Genomic DNA, 19,655 nt, shown 5'->3' on the forward strand with positions numbered 1-19,655 from the left:
TTTTAAAGATTAAAAAAAGAAAATCTCACCATGGCACCAAACTATAAACTTTAAGTAAATGGACTGTACTTCTAGTCTTCCGAGTACGTATCTCACTCACCTATTCACACACATTCATGATGGCATTGGCTGCCACGCAAGGTGCCAACTACTCATCAGTTTTAGGAGCTTAGCTTCATACGCATTCACACACCGATGGCGCAGCCTTCGGGAGCTTTCAGTGTCTTGCCCAAGGACACTTCGACATGCAGATTGGAGGGGATCGAACCGATCATCTGGTTAGTGGACGACCCGCTCTTCCTCTGAGCCACAGCCGCCCATATATGTGGAAAATTAATAATGGAATAGAGTATATGCATATGTATTATTACCTTATACAAGAGATTGTCCTTGCTTTATTTTTGCACATGCAACTTTAAATATATGTGTGAAACAAATGTCTAAATCTTAAACATGGACATATGTGTGAATTTATATATCCCAGTATTTAATATATGTTTATTTATGGCTATGTATCGGATTTTTGTAGTTAGCCAAAATGAAAGTAAATAAATAAATAAATAAAAGTTATGTTATTATTGTCTGGACAAAAGTATTTCCTCTATCAAAACCTTTTAATGAAATTTGAAACTTTGATTTTGCAACCAAGTAATATTTATAGACTTCAATTCATCAATTGGAAATCTTCCAAAGTAATGGCAAAAATTTGAGTTTTTGTGTTTGTGCCAATACATGGCGTGTTTTTAAGGCTTATCTTACCCACTACACTGTAGCTGACAGCTCTGAGGGTGGACCCACTCAAAAGAACGATTAGATAAGTCGTTTCTCCATGTTGCCCAGCTGATATCTAGTTGCTGCCCTACACAACTGGAAATTGGCAGTCAATTATAACCAAATGAGAAGAGTACTGTTTCAGAGCTAGAGTTAAGATCTAATTAACAACACATTTTCATGCTTAGTACCTATTAGGCCATTTAATTCGTTACCTTGAACAGAGAATAAAGCTAATGTAGTGGAGGTGATCTATCATTTAACTCTTGGAGACCTGAAATCCTTAGTAGATTCCATAGTAAAATCAACACTATCCACCTCTTTTCTGATTTGTTGGTATGTGCCCTAGTTCGGGGCTATTAAATCAAATGTACAATTTAGGTAGAGAGAAAAGGGATTTGTACTGTATACATTTTCAATACATCATTCTCGCTAGAACATCAGCATTGGAAATGGTAGAGCTTCAGCAATGAATGGAAAGGAATGAAAAGGATGAACTCTAACTCTTACCTACAGTTGCTAGGGTCAAGAATCTGACTTAAGGCATGGTTAAAACCTATGCCTTAAGTCAGGCTATCTTTGAACATCCATTAATGTTTATTTTGTTTTTTATGTGTCTGAGGGCCAGTATCCAGTGGAATGTTCTCTGACCCCATAGTGTGGTCTGCCAGGTTTACTGGATCAAGATCCAAGATGTTTCCCATTATAATGACTCCTTTGCCGGCTGCTGGCTTCCGCCAAATGGCTAGGCATCTTCTGGAAACTTTCTTTTCTGCATCCTGTCTTATGATCCAGCTCCTCTGCCGTTTCAGTACACATTTTATATTCATGCCTAAAAGCACAACTAGCACTTAAAGCTTCCTCGTACAAACAGTTGCTTCTCGTAACAAAATTCTTAGAAAATGATGATTTCTAAGAACTTCCCCTTACAGTTGAGAGAAGATCCTGGTAAAGATAGTTATTCACAAAGCATCTTAGCCCTTGAGAGAGCTCCTGTGGTGAAAACATGGGAGGGGGACTCTTAAGATGCTTAAGAAGTAGAAAAGTAGAAAATGGTGGAGAGATAAAAGAGGTAGTAGAGATGTTTTTCAAATTCTGAATGACGGTGAGTTCATGAAATGCTACAGATCAGGTTGTGCAGAGGTAATGTTTGTCGTTAAATCTCATTAGTGATGTGCTCTCTACTCCCACCCAAAGCAATAATGGCAGAAATAAAAGTTACAATATTAAGATATTTGAGGAAAAGCAGCAGTGATGACTTAGGTCTGTCAGCAGAGTCATCACATATTGTTATGTGTATCATTTCATCACACATGGGGCCTTTTAAATGGACCTGGATAATAATTACGACTAATCGACAAAAAAACGATTAGTCAAAAAATAAATAAGTACTAAAATTACCAGCATGGCAAATAAATATAATAACTATCTGCATGGAAATATGTAACTGTAAAAGGAGGCCTGTGTTTTCTTAGAATTTACTCAACATAGACATTTATTAAAATGATTTGTTTTATTAAAATGATGATGTTTTCATGATTACACCATGTTTTAATAGAGATTAAATTATATGAATAGACCTATTGATTTTACTGTCCTTTCTATGCCCATTATCACTAAGAGTTTCTTTGTTTTCTTTTTTTGATCAACCAATCTCAACTTTTGAAAGAATGTATCTGTATCTATATTAATCTAAATCACTCCTAATTTAGGACTCTTTGCTAGAAATGTTAGGAGCTCTCTAAAAAAAAAAAATCCTCAGAATGTTTGTGAATGCACCCTCAGTCTTTTTTTCTTACTATGGGTGTTCCCCCTTCATCAGATAAATAAAGAGGAGGCTTCTTTCCAGCGCCTGCACTGTCATGCTTAATAGCATTCACACAACACAACTTTGTCAGTAATTGTATGTAAACAAGAGGGGTTGTATTGGACTTGTGCATTGGCAATGTAAACTTTCCTTTGTTCAGTTTCTTTGGGGTTTCTTACCTACATTTTATATTTTTTTACTAATATTGTTAGACATTGATTATGAAATTGATGTTCTGAGAAAGAACTCTGTAATATTCTGTCATATTATTTTTTTCATGTATACTGTATTAGTATTTTGTGCTGTAGTACATATTGAGTACCTTTAAGTGTTTAACTACTTCTGTTGAAACGCCCTCTAGTGGTAATTTCCTAACATGCACTATTGATAATATATACTGTATGAAGGATGGATTTTTTAACTTCAAGTCTGTAAAAAAACAAAAACGAATATTAAACAAACATATGCTATACACAGTGTCTTTTAATCTGTGTTTTCCACCCTCAGAAACCCATTTCCACAAGAAACATGATTTTATTAGTGCAGGTATGTTTATGTGTATTAGTGCTACTGTTTTTATCTTGTTTTACATACTGATGCAAACCTGCATGCAAACAAAGGTAATTTATAAAAAACGCAATAGAAACAGTGTGGTCCACATTTATTAATTAACTGAGAAACAATCTAGAATTTTACATAAACCTTCATAAAAACATAAACTAAAGAGCTGTGAGATTACATAAAGTAGGTGTGAGCTTAAAATTTCTAAATGTATAAAAAGACAGATACTTAAATTAAAAACTTGAAATTTTATAAAAATGCAATTGTTTAAAAGTGAATATGAAAATTGTGAAAAAAAAATATTTAAAAAGTAATAGAAATTTTGACATCAATAGCCTATGCACTTTTTTCAAGGAGTCTGAATCAGATTTAGGCAGAATAACTACCAGTTTATATTGACATATATTATTTTGATATTCACATCTTACATGGCACGTCCTTTTAAAGCCCCCAATCAGTCACTTTCTGGTTCCCTGACAAATCTTACTGGCAGGACCACAGTAGAGGTGGCTTCACCAGTGCTTTCCGTCATTTCTCAACAAAATCATGTTAAATCTTATAAGCACAGAATATTACAAACACAGATACACTCTGATCTTTCCTTACAACCATCCAAAACACCTTCACATACAAAAAATACAAAAACCATAGTACCAAAGCCTTCAAAGAGTAATGTTAACCTTTTTCTTCCTTCACACTGATGCTAGGCCTGTGTTAATATTACCACCACAATATACAGTGTCACAGAGCTGATAGGAGAGATGCATCTTTGGGATTATTTTGGGAAACGTGGTCAACATAAAATTATTTTTTGTCCTCTGGTTAAAAAAGGTATTAAGGGTAATAAGTTAGCCATTGCTTCAGAAATGTAAAAAAAATGTGATCATTGAAGGTCCTGAATTAATAAAAAAAAATCAATATCAAAAATACTCTAGAGTAAATAAATCTTGTGTATAAATATTGATATTCTGTTGAAGTGGTGTTTTCTGAAATATATGTTTGTAGCACCAATGAGCTAGCTGATGCAAGGACACTTATCCATCAGAGGGGTGGCTTTTGTTATTCCAAATGATGTGATGGTCACACACATAATGATGCTACTGTGTAGAGCTATTGTACACATTACAATGAAAACACATCGTTCTATGAAGCAACTAATATTAGATTCATATGGAATAAAACAACAAGTGCATAATAATGGACTGTATACTGTAATTTAGTGAGCCGTTTTGACTTGTGCCACTAAAAACAGGGACTGGAATGATGTCAATACAACCACTAGATTTCAGATTGTACCACACAAGAAATCCATGTTTTCATCCATGTAAAGAAAAAAAAAAAGAAGAAGAGAGAAATGGATAACAATGGTGAAGTTGTCATGTAATTATCTGCACATTATAATGTACTTAAATTATGGAGGGTGAAAACAAACACACACACAAACTTGATGTTTCTCTTAATTACACAGATGGAAGAAAATCACACTGTATTATGAGTAGTTGCTGTGGACTGTAGGCTGTAGAGTTGCTGTCATCTGCAAAAGGAGCTGGTTTTATTTTGTTTCCCCGGCAGGAGGAGAGGAACCCAAGAGAGGAGACTTCGGTGAAACCTAGATGAGGTTAAAAAACAAAGCTTTGATGTCACTCTTGACTGTTGGTGTGATTTGGTGATGCAGCTACTTGTATACTTAGCTGTGTTGCACCTATAACATAGGTGTTTATAGGTGTTTTAAAGTACTTACAGGGGAGGGAGGCTTTGCAAAATTGAGGTGAGCATACAGAAGCACGGCAATGTCATTCTGGCTGGCCTCCAGGGCAATGGACAGAGCAGTGCTGCCGTCCTGTAAAAATCAAGAGGATGATGATGAGATTTGTAAAAAAAAATAATAATAATTTTAAAAAAAAGACAGAGAATGGATGGAAATATATGCTTACATTATCGGTGAGAGTGGCATCACAGCCTGGCACAGACAGTAGCTGACGCACAATGTCCACGTGACCGTGTTCGCAGGCACACATGAGCGCTGTTGAGCCGTCGTCATCTCGGATGTTGACTTGTGCCCCACAAGATAGCAGTGCCCGCACCATGTCCCCTCGGCCATGGCTGACTGCGAGCATCAGTGCTGTCTGACCGGCCTACATACAAATTATTCAAAATCTTTAAATTCATCTTCAACATGTAGATCTAATTTCAGAATTAAATTGAATTTGTTTACATGCTTTAGTGTTGAAAACTCTGCAGTGCTATCAGTTACATTAGTGGGGGGGAAGTTCTGAAAAGCACATGTAAATGCTCTGTGAGTCTGACATGGGTTTGGCTGTGTGTGGAGGTGCAGTAAAACCTAACGAGCAGTAGAGGGCGTACCTGGCTGGCCTTGGCGTTGACATCCCCTGTGCGCAGCAGCTGCAGGACAGTTTGAAGGTCACTGTCAGAGTGGAAGGCAGCCAGAGCTGTCAGCATGATGGCCGTGTAGCCTGCTTTGTTCTGCTTGTCAGCATTACACAGGCCTGCCAGGTATATGGAGCAATCAGTGTGGCAGGTGAGACACAGGGCTTTAACTTTCACATATGTGATTTCGAATGTTTTAGTTAATATCTAAAGCTCACCAGTGTCCAGCAGCAGTTTCACCACAGGGAAGTTGGAGTGGGAGACGGTGTAGTGGAGAGCTGTGTTCCCGTTGCCGTCTGCCATGTTGATCACAAACTCCAGCAGCTGAGGGGAGATAGAGGCGAAGGTGCTCATGTAGGCCTTGACAACCACCGTGTCCGCTGCTTTGTGACAGGACACACGGAGCCATTCCTGCAGCACGGTGGTGTAGGCTGCCCTCTGAAATCAGACACAATGAGGACAATTAGAGACATGTACACATTGGACAGACAGTTGGAGAAATAAGAGAACACAGCTCACTGGCATGCAGATCTAACATGTATATCTATATACACATACATCTGGAGGAACACATGAGAAATATGTTGTTTGCTCTTCCACTACTTGTAAAAATGCTTAAATTAATGTAAGGAATTTAGGTCTAGATCCAAGTTCAGCAGTTTACTTGTTTTTTTTTTTTAAATAATCGTTACAGTCAGGACAGAGTTTGTGATGTTCATAAAATGTTTGTGTAAACTTAAAATGAATCCGTTTTTTGACAATCTGTGTTTCCGCTTCGTTGTGCTCCTGCTTGTTTTCTTCCAGCCGGTCTGATAAAGTGGATTATGCTACTGAAATGAAATGAAATGAAATGAACACCTACTGCTCCTTGTTGACTGAAGGCATTGGGTTCCCCCAGGGCTTTCTGCAGGGCATGAAGGGCTGACTTCAGGCTGTCACTCAAGTCCAGTCTGAGACAGAAAGAACATCATACACAGGCTTGATAGTACCATTACAACTATATTAATCTGTCCGTTAACCATGTGTATATTTACCTGACTTGTTTGGCCGAAGCTGTTGCGGTGTCGTGTGTGACGCTTTCAGCTGATGGCTTTATATCTGACTGGCTAGAGAGGATGGTCGTTTCTGACTGGACGTTAAATTGCTGCGTGCTAATCTCAGTGGTTTTAGTGACACATGTTGATGAAGAACTTGTAGCTATGGAGCTTTGTTCAGGAGTGCATTCAGTGCTTGATGATGTGGAGGTGATCTCCTGGGTGACTGAGTGTTTTTCTGAAGGCTGGTTGACAGTCTCTTTAGGGGCAGAGTCGTTTGCTGGACATGGAGGAGTTAGAGTGGAGTTGGAGGCTGGTGACTGTGAGGCACAATTTTCTACAACAGTGTCCGTTGCTGGTGACTGGGAGGCTTTATCTGGCAGTCTTGTGTCTACAGTTGCAGACTGGTTGGGACTCTCCTGTGAGTCTGGAATGACGGCTGGCAGTTTGACTGCAGTCTGTTGAGGTACACTGTTGCTTTCTGGTGGCTGGGAAGCCTTGTTGTGGATTATTTGCTGGTGCTGGATTGAGTCTGGTAGTTTTTCTCTGGCTTCATGATATTCGCTGGAGTCACTCCCCTCATCTGAGCTCTCGCTGCTGCTGTCGTCTGATGATGTGGACTCATAGCTGCAAGACAAGAACATTTGGAACTCACACCTGTTTTATCACTACATACAGTATGCAGGTAAAACAAATACATTTTTACTTCATAACTCTGAGAGAATACGCTTGGCTAAGCAGACTCAGACCTGGGTAAAATGACTGATTGGTGGTCTGCAATGACTGACTTACCCTCCATTGACTCCAGTGAACTGTAGATTTTTCTTTGTGGTGGGAGATCCTGGTTCACCTGCTTTCCGCTTCATAATGGACCTCAGAGAAGACTGCGGAGATGAGGCTGGAGAAGATGCCAGTGATCATGCACACAGTAGGAACATGATGCAGTTAAAAAAAAGTTAGAATAATGAACAGAGTTCAGTCCAATTACCTGTTTTAGGGCCTTCTTGTGACTGGACAACCTCTGTGGATGTATGCAGGTGTGTCTCTCCTTCTTGAGAATGCAGCAGACTAATCTGATTACCAGACGTGCCTACAGCAATGACAGGAGTAGCTACAGGTACCGAAGTGGACAACTCGCTCTTCAGGACATCGCGCACCTGCTTGGAGCTGACTGCAATTGGCAACTCAACTGGAGCATCTGTGAGACAGAAAGAAGTTGAGACTTTTCAGTCAAATGTCTTGTGCGAGGAATTAAATACTGAACATTATATGTTTCACAAAATGCTGTTGCATTTGGTCAGCATTACACTGTCACACATTGTGACTCAGTATCCTTGGTCATACACTACCAGCTGAATACAGACCTTCAGATTGTCCTCTGTGGTCGGCCTCCACAGTTCCACCAGCTGGTTGAAGTGAGGGAGAGCTGCAGGTCTCTGCTCGGAGCAGAGTGCCCACCTCCACCACAGTAGGCTGCTCCAGTGTGTACACCTGGATTCCCACAGTTCTCTGTTCCCTCTGTTGGGGCAGCTGTGTGAAGCTGACCACAGTGTGCAGGCTGCAGTCTTGTGGCTCCTGCCAGCCCATGCTGGTAGCCATGACTGGATGCTCTGCCTGAGGGGCCTTCTGGACTGCTGCAACCTGCTGCTGTGCAGTCAGCAGCTCCTGCATCGTCCTCTTTAGCTGGCCCTCAAGCTGACCCACTTGATTCCTAAGAGCCTCTGTCTCTGGCAGCAGCCCCAAATCCTCCTCCCGAACTCCGACTCCCACCTGACTGCTCCTTGAGTTCTCTGGTCCCACTCCAATAGTGCGAAGTTCCCGCTTTGCATCTGGTCGTGCTCCACCCACAATCACTGTGTCCTCAATCTCACACCCCGAGTCTTGCTTTGTGCCTTCGGGTGTGGTGGGAGACAGTGGGCCTGCTGGCTTGCTGCTGCTCTTAGCTCCATTGCTCACCTCTTCTTCAGGGATGTCGATGTAGAGCTCTCCGCGAGGACGACCTCTGCTGAAACCCAGAGTATGGCCAAGGAACTTCTGACTCTTCAGCTGGACACTGAGCTGCCGTTTCTCCTCCTGCAGCACAGAGATCTTGACCTGCAGCACAGGGATGGTCTTCACCTGCTCTTCAAGCTCTTTTATTTTCCTGAGGGCAGCAGCCATCTGCTCCCTGACATGCTGCAGGTGGGCTGGTGTTGGGGTCACTGGGGTGGACAGGCCAGAACTCATTGGGGTAAAGGATCCACTCTGGGCTCGGTTGAAGCTGTGCGCACTGCTGAGAGAGGTGTTGGAGCCTGCTACACTGCTGTGCATGTTGCCCAGGTTGGAGAATCTCCGCCCCTCTTTCTCCTCCTCCAGCTTCCTGCGTGCATCCAACAGAGTTTTCTCCACCCGGGCAGTGCTGAAGTTGGGCCTCTGTGATGTGTGATAGCCTGGGGCACAGTAGGAAAAGGAGGAGTGTCGGCTGTCCATGCTGGTGTTGGAGCACAGAGACTCTGTTGAGGTCCACCAGGAGCCGGCGTAGCCATAACCACGAGGCAGGGAGCCATAGCGTGGCCGCCTTTGGATAGGCACCTTCTTGATAGTGTTTCCCTTCTCTATGTCGTTAACATATTTGAGGAAGTCTAGGTCCAGACGGTAGCCATAGGGGGTCTCCACTGAGTAGGGCGCCTCCTGTTCTTTGCCGTGCAGGGAAGGGGGAGCAGGCGGGTTGAGTTTCCCTGAGGGGGAAGGAAATCAACTTTAAACAGAAGGAAAACTGCGTCTAATCTTGGGCTCAGACTTTAGAGAATAGTATTAACTTTGGCTACTGTGTATTTATGAAGCAATCACCAAATTAGGTACAAAGTGAAATGTCACAGTAGCTACAACCTGACATTTTAAAGTGTCTGTAAAGTACACCTTTTATTACTTCTAAGTTGCCTGACAGTTTAAACGATCTTAAAATAACATATTTATTATAAAGAGCAATATTAGTAAAAATAGTTATTAGTAATAATATTAGTAAAAGTTGCACCTGGGAAGCCGGGGTCCATATGCAGCACCTGAGCCATAATGAGCGTGTGGCAGCTATTTCCAACAGTCATCCACTAACTCTCACCTGTGGAGAGTTCTTTCAGTGACATGAAACAGAAATACATAGATTAATACATGATTATGTATGTCCAAGATCAGTGCTTATATGGACATCTTATAAAGTGATTATACCAACACATTTGATTTGCATACCAGCAATAAATTATTGCTCTTTTAACAGCATGGTGTTTAGTTTGATGGTCAGAAATAGTTCACTGTTTCTTATTTCACCCTTCTTCTTCCCTTTCTAATTTTATTCGTTCATTCTTCGGAGCATAGTGGGTCACAGTCGATCGTGTGTTTGTTTCTGTTCTTAGCATTCAGAGATGAGGGGTTGGAGGGGAAAGTTTCCTGGCAGCTAATTCCAGGACAGAGGGTTGAGACTGCGTGTTACAGCCATATTAGGAATCATCTGTGCACGCTTACTTTGCCTCTCAATTTAAGGTTTACAGACACTCTCTCCCCTGTCTCTCCCTCAATTTCTCTACATCTTTCCCCTCCTGTTTCTTCTCTGTTTGTCCTCCTTTTTAGATATTTTTCTGGTGCTTGCTCCCCCCCACAACGTCAGCTGACGATCAGGAGGTTTCAGCTGGTCACTGTCTCTCATTCCCTCCGCATTCACTTGCTCGTTCAACTGAGAGCATAGTGAATCGCTGAGAACTTCAGTGCTTTTTTTTCATACCAGCGGTAATGCATTTTGACTCTTTATAAACAAGAGATTGTGCTTTTTCCTCCCACAGAGAGCAAACACAGTGCCGGCATCGACACAGAACCCACCACGCCAATGCTTGGAAAAGATTAACTTTCTAGGTCATCACTTTGTGGGAAACAGGGATGTAATATTTAAGCCATCCACAGCATTAGCCAGTTGAACATCGTTATATTACTTCAAGGGGCTAAGATCATCAGTTTGGACTGCAAACCTTCACTTTGCTTTTTAGGGGACGTTCAGTTCACTTCACTTTAAAGCTGGTTTTCTTTCTCTTCACCAGCTTGTGACCCTAGACAGGGCTTGCTCGTTTGTGAAAAGTAGGGCACTTGGAAACACTAACTTGGTATTTTTGAAGTCCTGTAGTCAGTTAATGTCTTGGTGCAATTCCCCTTATCTGTGCCCCTTCATCACCCTCTCATACCAAGATTGCCACACACTATGATGCATGGAAATACTGCATGCATGCATTTTAACACTGGCAGGATTAAAAGTACTCCTCACTCCACTGTGATAAAAAAAGACTGCAGATTTGTAGGGCCTCTGCCGAGCGATCTTTTTAAAGCCAACTATATCTTAATGTACAGCTGAGGAATTTATCGGACGTCCTTGCCTTAGATTGGTAGAGAAAAATAGAAGATTGGGAGGCATCTGTAAAAATACAAAAATAAAAAATAAAAACAAGAAAATAAAAGCTGCCTTTCACCATGGTGTGTAATGTAATGCTTAATGTGGAATAATCTCACTGCAATGCTGTTTATCTCAAGCATGGAATAAAGGTGTTTGATTATATGCTGTGTGTTGTACAGGGCCGCCTTAATATGACTGGATGTGTGAGAAAGTGAGAAAAGGACAGAGAGTAGAGGAGTGGTTGTGAGAAAGCGAGCATGTGTGTATGTGTGTGAGAAACTGAGTGTATGTGTACAGGAGGGTGGAGGACAGCACTGACAGAGGACAGTTGATGAGATATAATTAGAATATGCAGTTTAGCGACCGAACGTCCCAGCCTAGCAGTCGAGACGGCTGACACTGTCCACTTGATTCCCCTTTGAATCCCACAATGTGGTTTTCTCTTCCTTCAAATCATATCTACACTCTCCAAAACTGACATTATTCCCTGCTTCAAATGTCTCTTTGCTTATTGCTTCTCCCAGTGCCATTCTTCCCACATCACCCTCTCAAGACGCCCACGCGAGCAGGCCTCCACATCTGCTTCTCCAACAGTGGCTCATTGGGTGTTTCAGATGTGTTAGCATGTGTGTATGTACTCCCCTTGAGTGTGTGTATGTGTGTGGCTGGGGTGGAGTGGTTGACCTTCCTCCCTCTCTCTCGACTCCCAAACAGAGTTCCTTTGAGATGACATCTGAACAGAAACCAGTGTGCGCCCTTCTCCAGTGCCACACAGCTATTCTTCAGACGATTTTCCCTGGGCTAGTTTCATCCAGGACAAATGCTGTGCCCCCATTGCGCCCTCCCGATACAGCTGCATACTGTACAAACGGAAGTTAACATCTCCTGGTCTACTCCCTCCATTCCCAGCTATTAAGATTAAGACATCCCCTGAGGGTAAGATGCAGGTCATACAGCACAAATTACACGTCTGTGGTATGTCCTGTAAGATGTCACGAGAATAAATGCATTATACTGTAGCTTCTTTGACCTCTCACAACCTTTGCACAATGTTTTTTTTTGTACGCACAAGGCACCTTCAGGTTTATTCTTTTACAAACAAACTCATGCATGCGAGTGTCTGGTGGGTAGAAAAAAAGAAAAAAGGATTTGATTTACAGCATGTATAAATATTCCTGTGTCTTTGGTGTATCAGAGGATTTAGACCACCCTGAAAAGTAATTTACGATGCCAAGCTTCATTTCAAAGTCAGTTCTCCCAAGTTTATCAAACTCATTGCTTCCATTCATTAAGTCACCTTATTATTATTATTGCCATTACAAAGGATTAGACTTCAGTATTGCTAAGTCAGAAATACCGGTCTTCCCACTACCCAGAAAAAATCTTTATGGATTTTTCCACTGCCTTACTGACTCTCTCAGCCTTTGGTGATTACTATTCTGCTCAAGCTTGGGAATGGTTTGTGAATTAGGAAAAGAGGGATTTATTTTCCGCTTCATACCAGCTGCTTGCACTGCAAGGACGGGATCTCTCCTCCCCAGGCTCCTTGCTCTCCCTTCCTTTTGGTGCACTCTTACGCTCACCACCTGTGGGAAATAAGAATAAAGAAAACTTGGAAATTCTGCAGTCACTGCATTTGATTGTAGCAGTTTGTAGCCTAGAGAAATGTAAATCACGGGAAAATAAAAGAAGATATCTAGACAAGTAGTCACTGGGGGGACGCCTGTAAAGCTCCATTAAAAAGGTGTGTAGCTCTGTTGACACACAGATAAAAACAGACTCATGACAGGTTACAAAAGAGTGTCCTCCACAAGATGATAAACACAGGTTACAAAGCCAAAAAAAACATTCCACAACATTCCAGTGGTTTTGACTGACATGCCGGATGTGAACAATATGCCCCCATGAAATGCCAATCACTCTCTGACCTCTTTGTAGTGCAGCCTGGTTGAAGCCTGATCCATGCATGGCTGCTCTCCCAGCTTTCTAGAAACACTTTCCCCCACCCCATTCCTCTCTCTAATTTAAAGCTCTCTAATCAATTCAAGGCTGGGAGATTCCCTGCCATGTGATTGGGCAATGTTTTCTGTTTTCTTGCCTCTGTGACTAACACTCCCAAATCCACTGGTACACACACACGCCCTCCAGTTTTTGTGGGAACAGCCGTCAAATGCACAGATCACCTTTAAAGACTTAGAGCCAGACTGATTTCATGAGCCTTATAATGCGTTCCCTTCATGGACGACACAGACCTCAACCGTGCACTATACTCCACTGTGTGCGTGTCCACCAGATAAGCTGCATGACTGTGTCTGCTGATTCTCATACTTTGGCTCAGAGCTGTTCATAGTCAGGCTGCTGTGTAAGTGTGGTCGACATTTTGTCGCAGGGTCTCGCAGACCAAAAAGTACTGACGAATGACCTTTGCATAATATCATTACAAGACTTGCTGTTGTTCAGTCCATTGTTTCATATTGTTGTCATGCCAATACTGCCATGGGTGGAGGGGTAGAGGGAGAAACAGACCTTTTAGACTGGAACGACAGCCAAATCACAAAGAGCCATTCATTCAGCCCCTAGTTCCACAGCTGGTTCTAATATAAAGCAAGGAGGGGCATCGCAGAGAGAGAGAGAGACAGAGAGAAACAGTGTGTGTATGAGTGTGTTGCAAGGAAATTTGCCTCAAAACAAACAAACAGTTGATGAAGTGCTGCTATGGACCCACACACTGACAGACACTGGGAATACAAGGAGCAGGACTGAGTGATTGAAATCTCGACAGAAGTAGTGCCAGAGGTTTTAAAAGAGACTGGCTACCTGTGCTGTTAATTGCGTAAGATGACACAATATTAGGAATGCATCTGGAGCTGATTAGACCAACATAATGCCAAAAGCTACTGTCAAACAATAGGATTAAAGGTAGTGGACTACATGGAGATAGAACACTGTGTGCAGATGGCAAATACTTGTTTCAAACAAATACCAAACTTTAGAGGAGACAACTTGAACTCCCACCGACTTCAACATAGCACAGATGAAAACACACAGATCTCCAACACACCAACACTGTCCGAAACCCAAAGACTCCCACAGTTCAACAAACACAGCTGTAGCTTTTAAGTTGATTTATTCAGGTAAGAGCGAAGAAGATATGAAAGCCAAGTGATTTGGCTGTTTTTAATTTGTCTGTCTTTTCGGTGACAAATCTGATGGTGTGATGATAAATTTCTGATTCCACTAAGAAGTAACATTTTAACAGGTGACGAAATGCACCTTGTAACTGATGTGGCAAAACATAGACACGTTGCAATCCTCTGCGGTCTGATGAAGAAAGGGTTACAGGAAAGGGAGCTCCATCTTTCTATTCCCGAAGGATCCAGAAACAACCCAGTCACTTCCTCCCAGCCCAGGAGAAAGAGTAACAAGGAGGAGAGCATAAACGAGAGAAAAAAAAAGGGAACAGGGATAAAAAAAAAGAGCGAAAGCAGAGTAGAGGAGTACAGTATGTGAGGGAGGGTGGGAGAGAAACAGTGGGAATGTGAGGAAAGAAAGGCAAGGCTGCAAGAGGAGGGGGGAATGCTGCTGAGAGTTTTAGATGGAAACTTCTCGAATGAGAAGACCATGACTGTTCTCAGATTTGGACTCCGCCAGTATGAATCACGGCAGATCCTGCAGCTGACACCAGAATGTCGTCTGTTGCTGTTAATGCAGGAAGAACATCAGAAAGATCACACTGATGGCCCCTCAATGGCCCTCACAATGAGTATATAAAGTTTCAAAGGACCTTTTCTCATAATCTTAAATGGCTCCGCCTAGAAGATTACCATCATTTGTGCATTCCACACCTAAAAATAGGCTGACAATAGAGAATCCCTACGAGAAGCTGCACTTTAAAAAAAAAGTTGATTGTTGTTCAGAGGTTTTTTTTTTTCCTCAGAGCAACAGACCACAGAGACCTGAATATAGACTAGCAGAAGAGTTTTAAATGTTACAGAAAGATCATAACAGAAGACACGGCTGTTAATCTATCTAGCAAGGCTTCTTTGTCCTCCTCCTCATGCTGCAGCACAGATGGCTTCATTCAGCCAACTGGTCCTAGATGAATACTAAATCAGAAAAAAAATATAACAAATCTTTCTCCTGACCAACTGAAGAATGCTAAATGTAGGAGCAACAACAGACATTTATCACCAAGCATAATATGGCTGAATGGTGCACGTCACTGCTCGTCAGAGAGCCTTCGCCATGCGTAACGAGGCCAGATGATCTCATATCAACATGGAAATACAGTGTGCTGTTGTGCTGCTGGTGGACATGTGGTTTTTGACTAATTTGGGTTTTAAACTTCGGACAGTGAAATCATATCCCAATGGGACCTCTGCTACAGGACTCTCTGCCCTTTCACAAAAGTCCTGTTTTTTACATTAAGGAGTGGTGGTATGGAGCAGCAGACGACGCTGGGCTGAGCAGTCTGGTGCGGGCTAGAGTAGGGCCAAGGGGAGGGGCTGGCTAGCTCCCATTACTCCTGGAACAGGAGCAGAGTAAACACCCGCCAGTCTGCTATTGGTCATTGTGCTGACCTCCAACAGGAAACTGAGCAAGGGTGGGGTTGAGCAGCAAGGAGCGGCACCGGAAAAAAAGACAAAAAAAAAGGGGGCATTTGGGAGAAAATTCCTATGCAGTTGTGGAGGTGGGGACTAAGAATGATGCAGAACAGAGAGGCCAGAGTGCTGCACTGTTTTGAGGAAACTGTGGGGTCTGAAGGGGAGGAAGACGAAGTCCAGACGGCAGAATGACGGGTGGTGGGGAGCCGGTCAGAGCAGTGTTGGGGTTAAAAGCTCAGGTCAGCGTGTGTTGTGGTACAGAGTGGACAGCACAGCAGAACAGAGGAAGTAATCTTACTACAACTGCGATGTGGTTAAAGTGGTTCCTTCTAGGGGATCTTATCAATTACTTCCTTGATCAAAAGATTCTGTGAACTTAAAAACAACAAAACAGACCAGGAAAACAGCCATAATACTGACTATTCTAACATGTGTGTGCGCTTTACTTTTATGTGTTACATATTTACAGGTTGCTTTGGAGGATGGAAAACATTTAAAAAAAATGTAATTTATATAATATAATTCATCAGCAGTAAAACTGTCAAGAATAGCTAATCAGTGGTCGACAGTGACAGACAGTCTCATGCAGGTTCAGGGTGTAATTTCATTAGTCCAGCTAAACCATTTAAATGCCCGGCATGTGGCCCAGTGTGCAAATGGGGTTTATAACCCTGCATTCCATCGCAGCACCCCTGGGTCCAAATGCTGTAATGAGACAATCACATTCCAGGTTAGTGAAAAAAAAAACTGCTGAAGGAAACTCAGCTGCTGACAAACCTGACTAGAGAATCCAAAAATGCAGTCCTGGGGACTCCCAGGGGTCTCTGATGGGATTCCAGGGGGTCCCCAGACAAACAAGGAAGAGTCAGTTTTCACTATTTTTACACTTACTAGATCCCAAAACTATACAGCTGCCTGTTTACGAGAGAAACATAGCCCTGCAATAAATCCTTTCTTAATGAAGCATGTAATGTTCTTTTTCGTGTGTGTTAAAACTCAGTTCACGTCATTATAAGTGAACTAAAAAGCAACAAACCAGCAACCTGTCCATGTAACGACATGAATGACAGGACGGAGCCCATCTGAGTGCCATGCAGCTGCTACAATCTCTGGCTGTTCACTGGTAGGTGATTTAATGCAGCCTGCAGCCCATTACAACACAGCAGGACAGTGGTGTATTGTATGATGCAGTGTAACAGGCTGATGACTACTCCCCCACATCCTGCCAAGTTCTGCATGTCCTTCATGAAAACAACATCTGATATGTTTACTGATAAATGTGTACACTCATGACACATCCTGCCAGATAATGTTCAATATCAAACAAACAATTTTCCATATTAACATAAAACTAGCAGACATTCAAGGAGATATAGAAATAATCTATTTGTGCATTTTACCTGAAAAGATGTAACTAATACGTTTATTAAAGGAAATCAGTCATCAGTTTAAAGCATAGTGAGTTTACAGCTTCTGCATTATCTGAAAAACAGTCAAATAGAGTTTAGGATGTTTTACTCTCCTCCTGCCCAGCTGGCAAACAACTCCATCAGACCTCATCCATCTCCTGAGGACATAAACTCTCCTTAGTGACCACCGTGCAGCTACAGGCGGCGAGACGAGCAAATTTGAGGGCAAGAAGCGGCAAGGAAAAGCTGATGAACATCTGGAAGTAATGAAAACTTGCAGAATGCACGGACCCACCCTCTCCCCTGAGCCTCCAGTCTTCACTGAGCTTTTCAGTTTTTTTTTTGTTTTTTTTTAAATGAAATGCTTAGATTGTTGCAAAACATCATATGTTGGCCACACTGGGGGGGGTAAAGTTTCATAATGAGGGGTAAACCGAAACGCACACCCAAAATGTGTTACTCGTGCTGACAAAAAAGGGGGGAGAATATTTGGCAATGCAACATACTGTAATCTCAAACTCCTGCTTTAAACAATTAAGTCTAAAGTTGAGGCCGCGTGGCAAAATCGCCTCTCTATGAGCCCTCTGCGAAAATAACAATACACACTGTACATGATGGTTTCACAGGGATACTGTATAAATGCACACAGACAATTTCACGTTATTATAATAAGTAAACCCACTGAAATGTAGATTCACTGCAGTGTCACGTTTCAGTCTGATAAAATAACGTTTAGTCCGTGCAGGAATATTATTATTATGAGATTATGGATATTTTCGCTTATCCGCGCTTCTCGCCGCCGTTCAATGATGCTCTGAACAAAAAGGCACGCACCGGAGGAGCGACCTCAGACTCACAGTTTCACAGCCCTCTAAAGGTAAACAAACACTAATGTCAAATTAGGAGCTACCGATTGGTCCGTACAGCAGGTAGTAATATTTATATATCAGGAGCTGAGGTGTTTTTGGAGGATAAAGGACCCGCTACTTGGAGAAAGAGGACCGGGGAGGGAATGGGCAGGACCGACGCTTCACAAAAGAAGTCACACTCTGAAGAAAGCGCCTCGCATGAGAAGCTTTGACATGCAGATAAGATAAAGAGACGCACAAACGGGTTTCACACACAGGAATGGGAAGTTATCTGCTGTTCTTACCTGTCCTTTTGGAAATCCTTTCAGCCGCCTCGGCCCAGGAGCGCTCACTGACAGAGAGAGACAAAAACACCGCAGCCAAGATGCTCCGCGCCCCCTCCCGCTCCCCTTAAAGGGCCAGCAACCATGAGGCCAAGCAGGGACCTCCATCATCTTACAGGGCGCTTTAATCTTCTGAGAGGCCTTCATTTGCCTCCAAGGATCCACATTCTCCATGGATCTACAAGAAAGCACCGTCAAGGAAAATCCAAACAACTCCATCAGCTTTCAGTGGCTTTTAAAGGTCGTTTAAGGACCTCTAAAATGATCCTTCATGGACATGACGTACCTCCAAGGAAGGACCCCAGTGGTGCCAGAAGTATTTAGACCTTTTACTGAAGTAAAAGTAGTAATGCCTTAAGGTACAATTACTCCATTACAAATCCTGCATAAGTATTAGCAGCAAAATATACTCAGAATCAGCACTGTCCATGTGATATGTATGTGCAGCATTTTCTGTTTTAGCTGGTTAAAGTTAATCTAGTTTAATCTATCACATTGACTCATATTTTGTAAACTGAACAAATAGTTTGCATGTACAAATGTACAATATTTTCTTACATTTCAATGTTTTCAGTGTTAAGGACTTGCAAGGAAGGAAGTATCTGCAAGTACAACAAACTTACCAGAAAATACAACAACATTCATGATTCCTTGTGTACCAGTATAAGGAACTCTGAGAGCAGACACACACACACACAATTAAAAAAAAACCCAATTGTTTTTTAAACTTAATATTTACAGTAAAGTTTTAATTTACATGCAACTTTTTTAGAGGTCTGTGTTGTTTTTAAGCCTGCTGTAACCTGCGTGGATCATCTTTTATAAACAAGGTTGATATTGTAATCCTCTACATTTCCTCATCATCATTCCAGTACATGTGGAAAATTGAGACTGAGTGATCTTGTTAACTGGAAAACTTCCAGTTCTGAGTGACTGAGCCTCTGCATATCTGTTTGTAAAATACCTGATTATAAACATGGGGCCCTTTGTTCTGGTAAATTAGACAAACATTGCTGGCTATAATGTGGATCGGCCTATTGCTACAGGAAATTAAACTAATGGTAAAGAAAAGGAACGTTAATAAGACATGTGGATCAAATTTATCTTTGCCTCACATTTTAAGCATGTAAGATAAACTTTAGAGAACCCCGCAGGCCTGCGTGAGTGCAGGAAGTAATGTGATCTTGTGATTTAATGTCTATCAAAAGCTACAGTAGGTGAACTATTTAGTGAAATTGCTTTCTGAACTTTCAAACTACAGCTAAACCAGGTGTGCCTAGTTAAAGTAAGATAGATTTACCAGACCAGAATTAAATATTTTAAAAAATATGTGTATCTATCTATGTACGCTGATATAGTATATCCATGTGTGTTTTTGCTTAGATTAGTAGCATAAAATGACATGGACTGACTCTACTGTGTCAGGTGAAGATAAATGAGTTGGTAAATGAGGACAGCAGATAGTGTTTGTTATATTT

General features: G+C 41.9%; 1 protein-coding gene across 1 annotated transcript; it reads right to left on the reverse strand.

Moving 5' to 3' along the window:
• Positions 1–3,234: 3,234 nt before the first annotated feature.
• On the reverse strand, positions 3,235–18,502 carry kank2 (KN motif and ankyrin repeat domains 2). The gene is made up of 13 exons (XM_010730510.3): positions 18,139–18,502; positions 12,474–12,558; positions 9,575–9,670; positions 7,926–9,278; positions 7,550–7,759; positions 7,354–7,459; positions 6,562–7,188; positions 6,390–6,477; positions 5,746–5,965; positions 5,504–5,646; positions 5,074–5,274; positions 4,881–4,979; positions 3,235–4,748 (listed from the first exon to the last, which is right to left on the reverse strand). The coding sequence occupies exons 3-13, from the start codon at positions 9,642–9,644 to the stop codon at positions 4,692–4,694; spliced, it is 3,174 nt and encodes a 1,057-aa protein (XP_010728812.1). The 5' UTR covers positions 9,645–9,670; positions 12,474–12,558; positions 18,139–18,502; the 3' UTR covers positions 3,235–4,691.
• Positions 18,503–19,655: the final 1,153 nt, after the last annotated feature.

This window comes from Larimichthys crocea, chromosome XII (genome assembly GCF_000972845.2).
Source record: "Larimichthys crocea isolate SSNF chromosome XII, L_crocea_2.0, whole genome shotgun sequence".
In the NCBI taxonomy this organism is placed as follows: Eukaryota; Metazoa; Chordata; class Actinopteri; family Sciaenidae; genus Larimichthys; species Larimichthys crocea.

Excerpts from the sequence above, each read along its gene's own strand:
- kank2 (XM_010730510.3), bottom strand. The coding sequence starts at position 9,644 with ATGACTGTTGGAAATAGCTGCCACACGCTCATTATGGCTCAGGTGCTG. Across the intron at positions 7,189-7,353 it reads TTCACTGGAGTCAATGGAGG|CTATGAGTCCACATCATCAG; the intron begins GTAAGTCAGTCA and ends CTTGTCTTGCAG. Across the intron at positions 5,647-5,745 it reads GAAACTGCTGCTGGACACTG|GCCTGTGTAATGCTGACAAG; the intron begins GTGAGCTTTAGA and ends TATACCTGGCAG.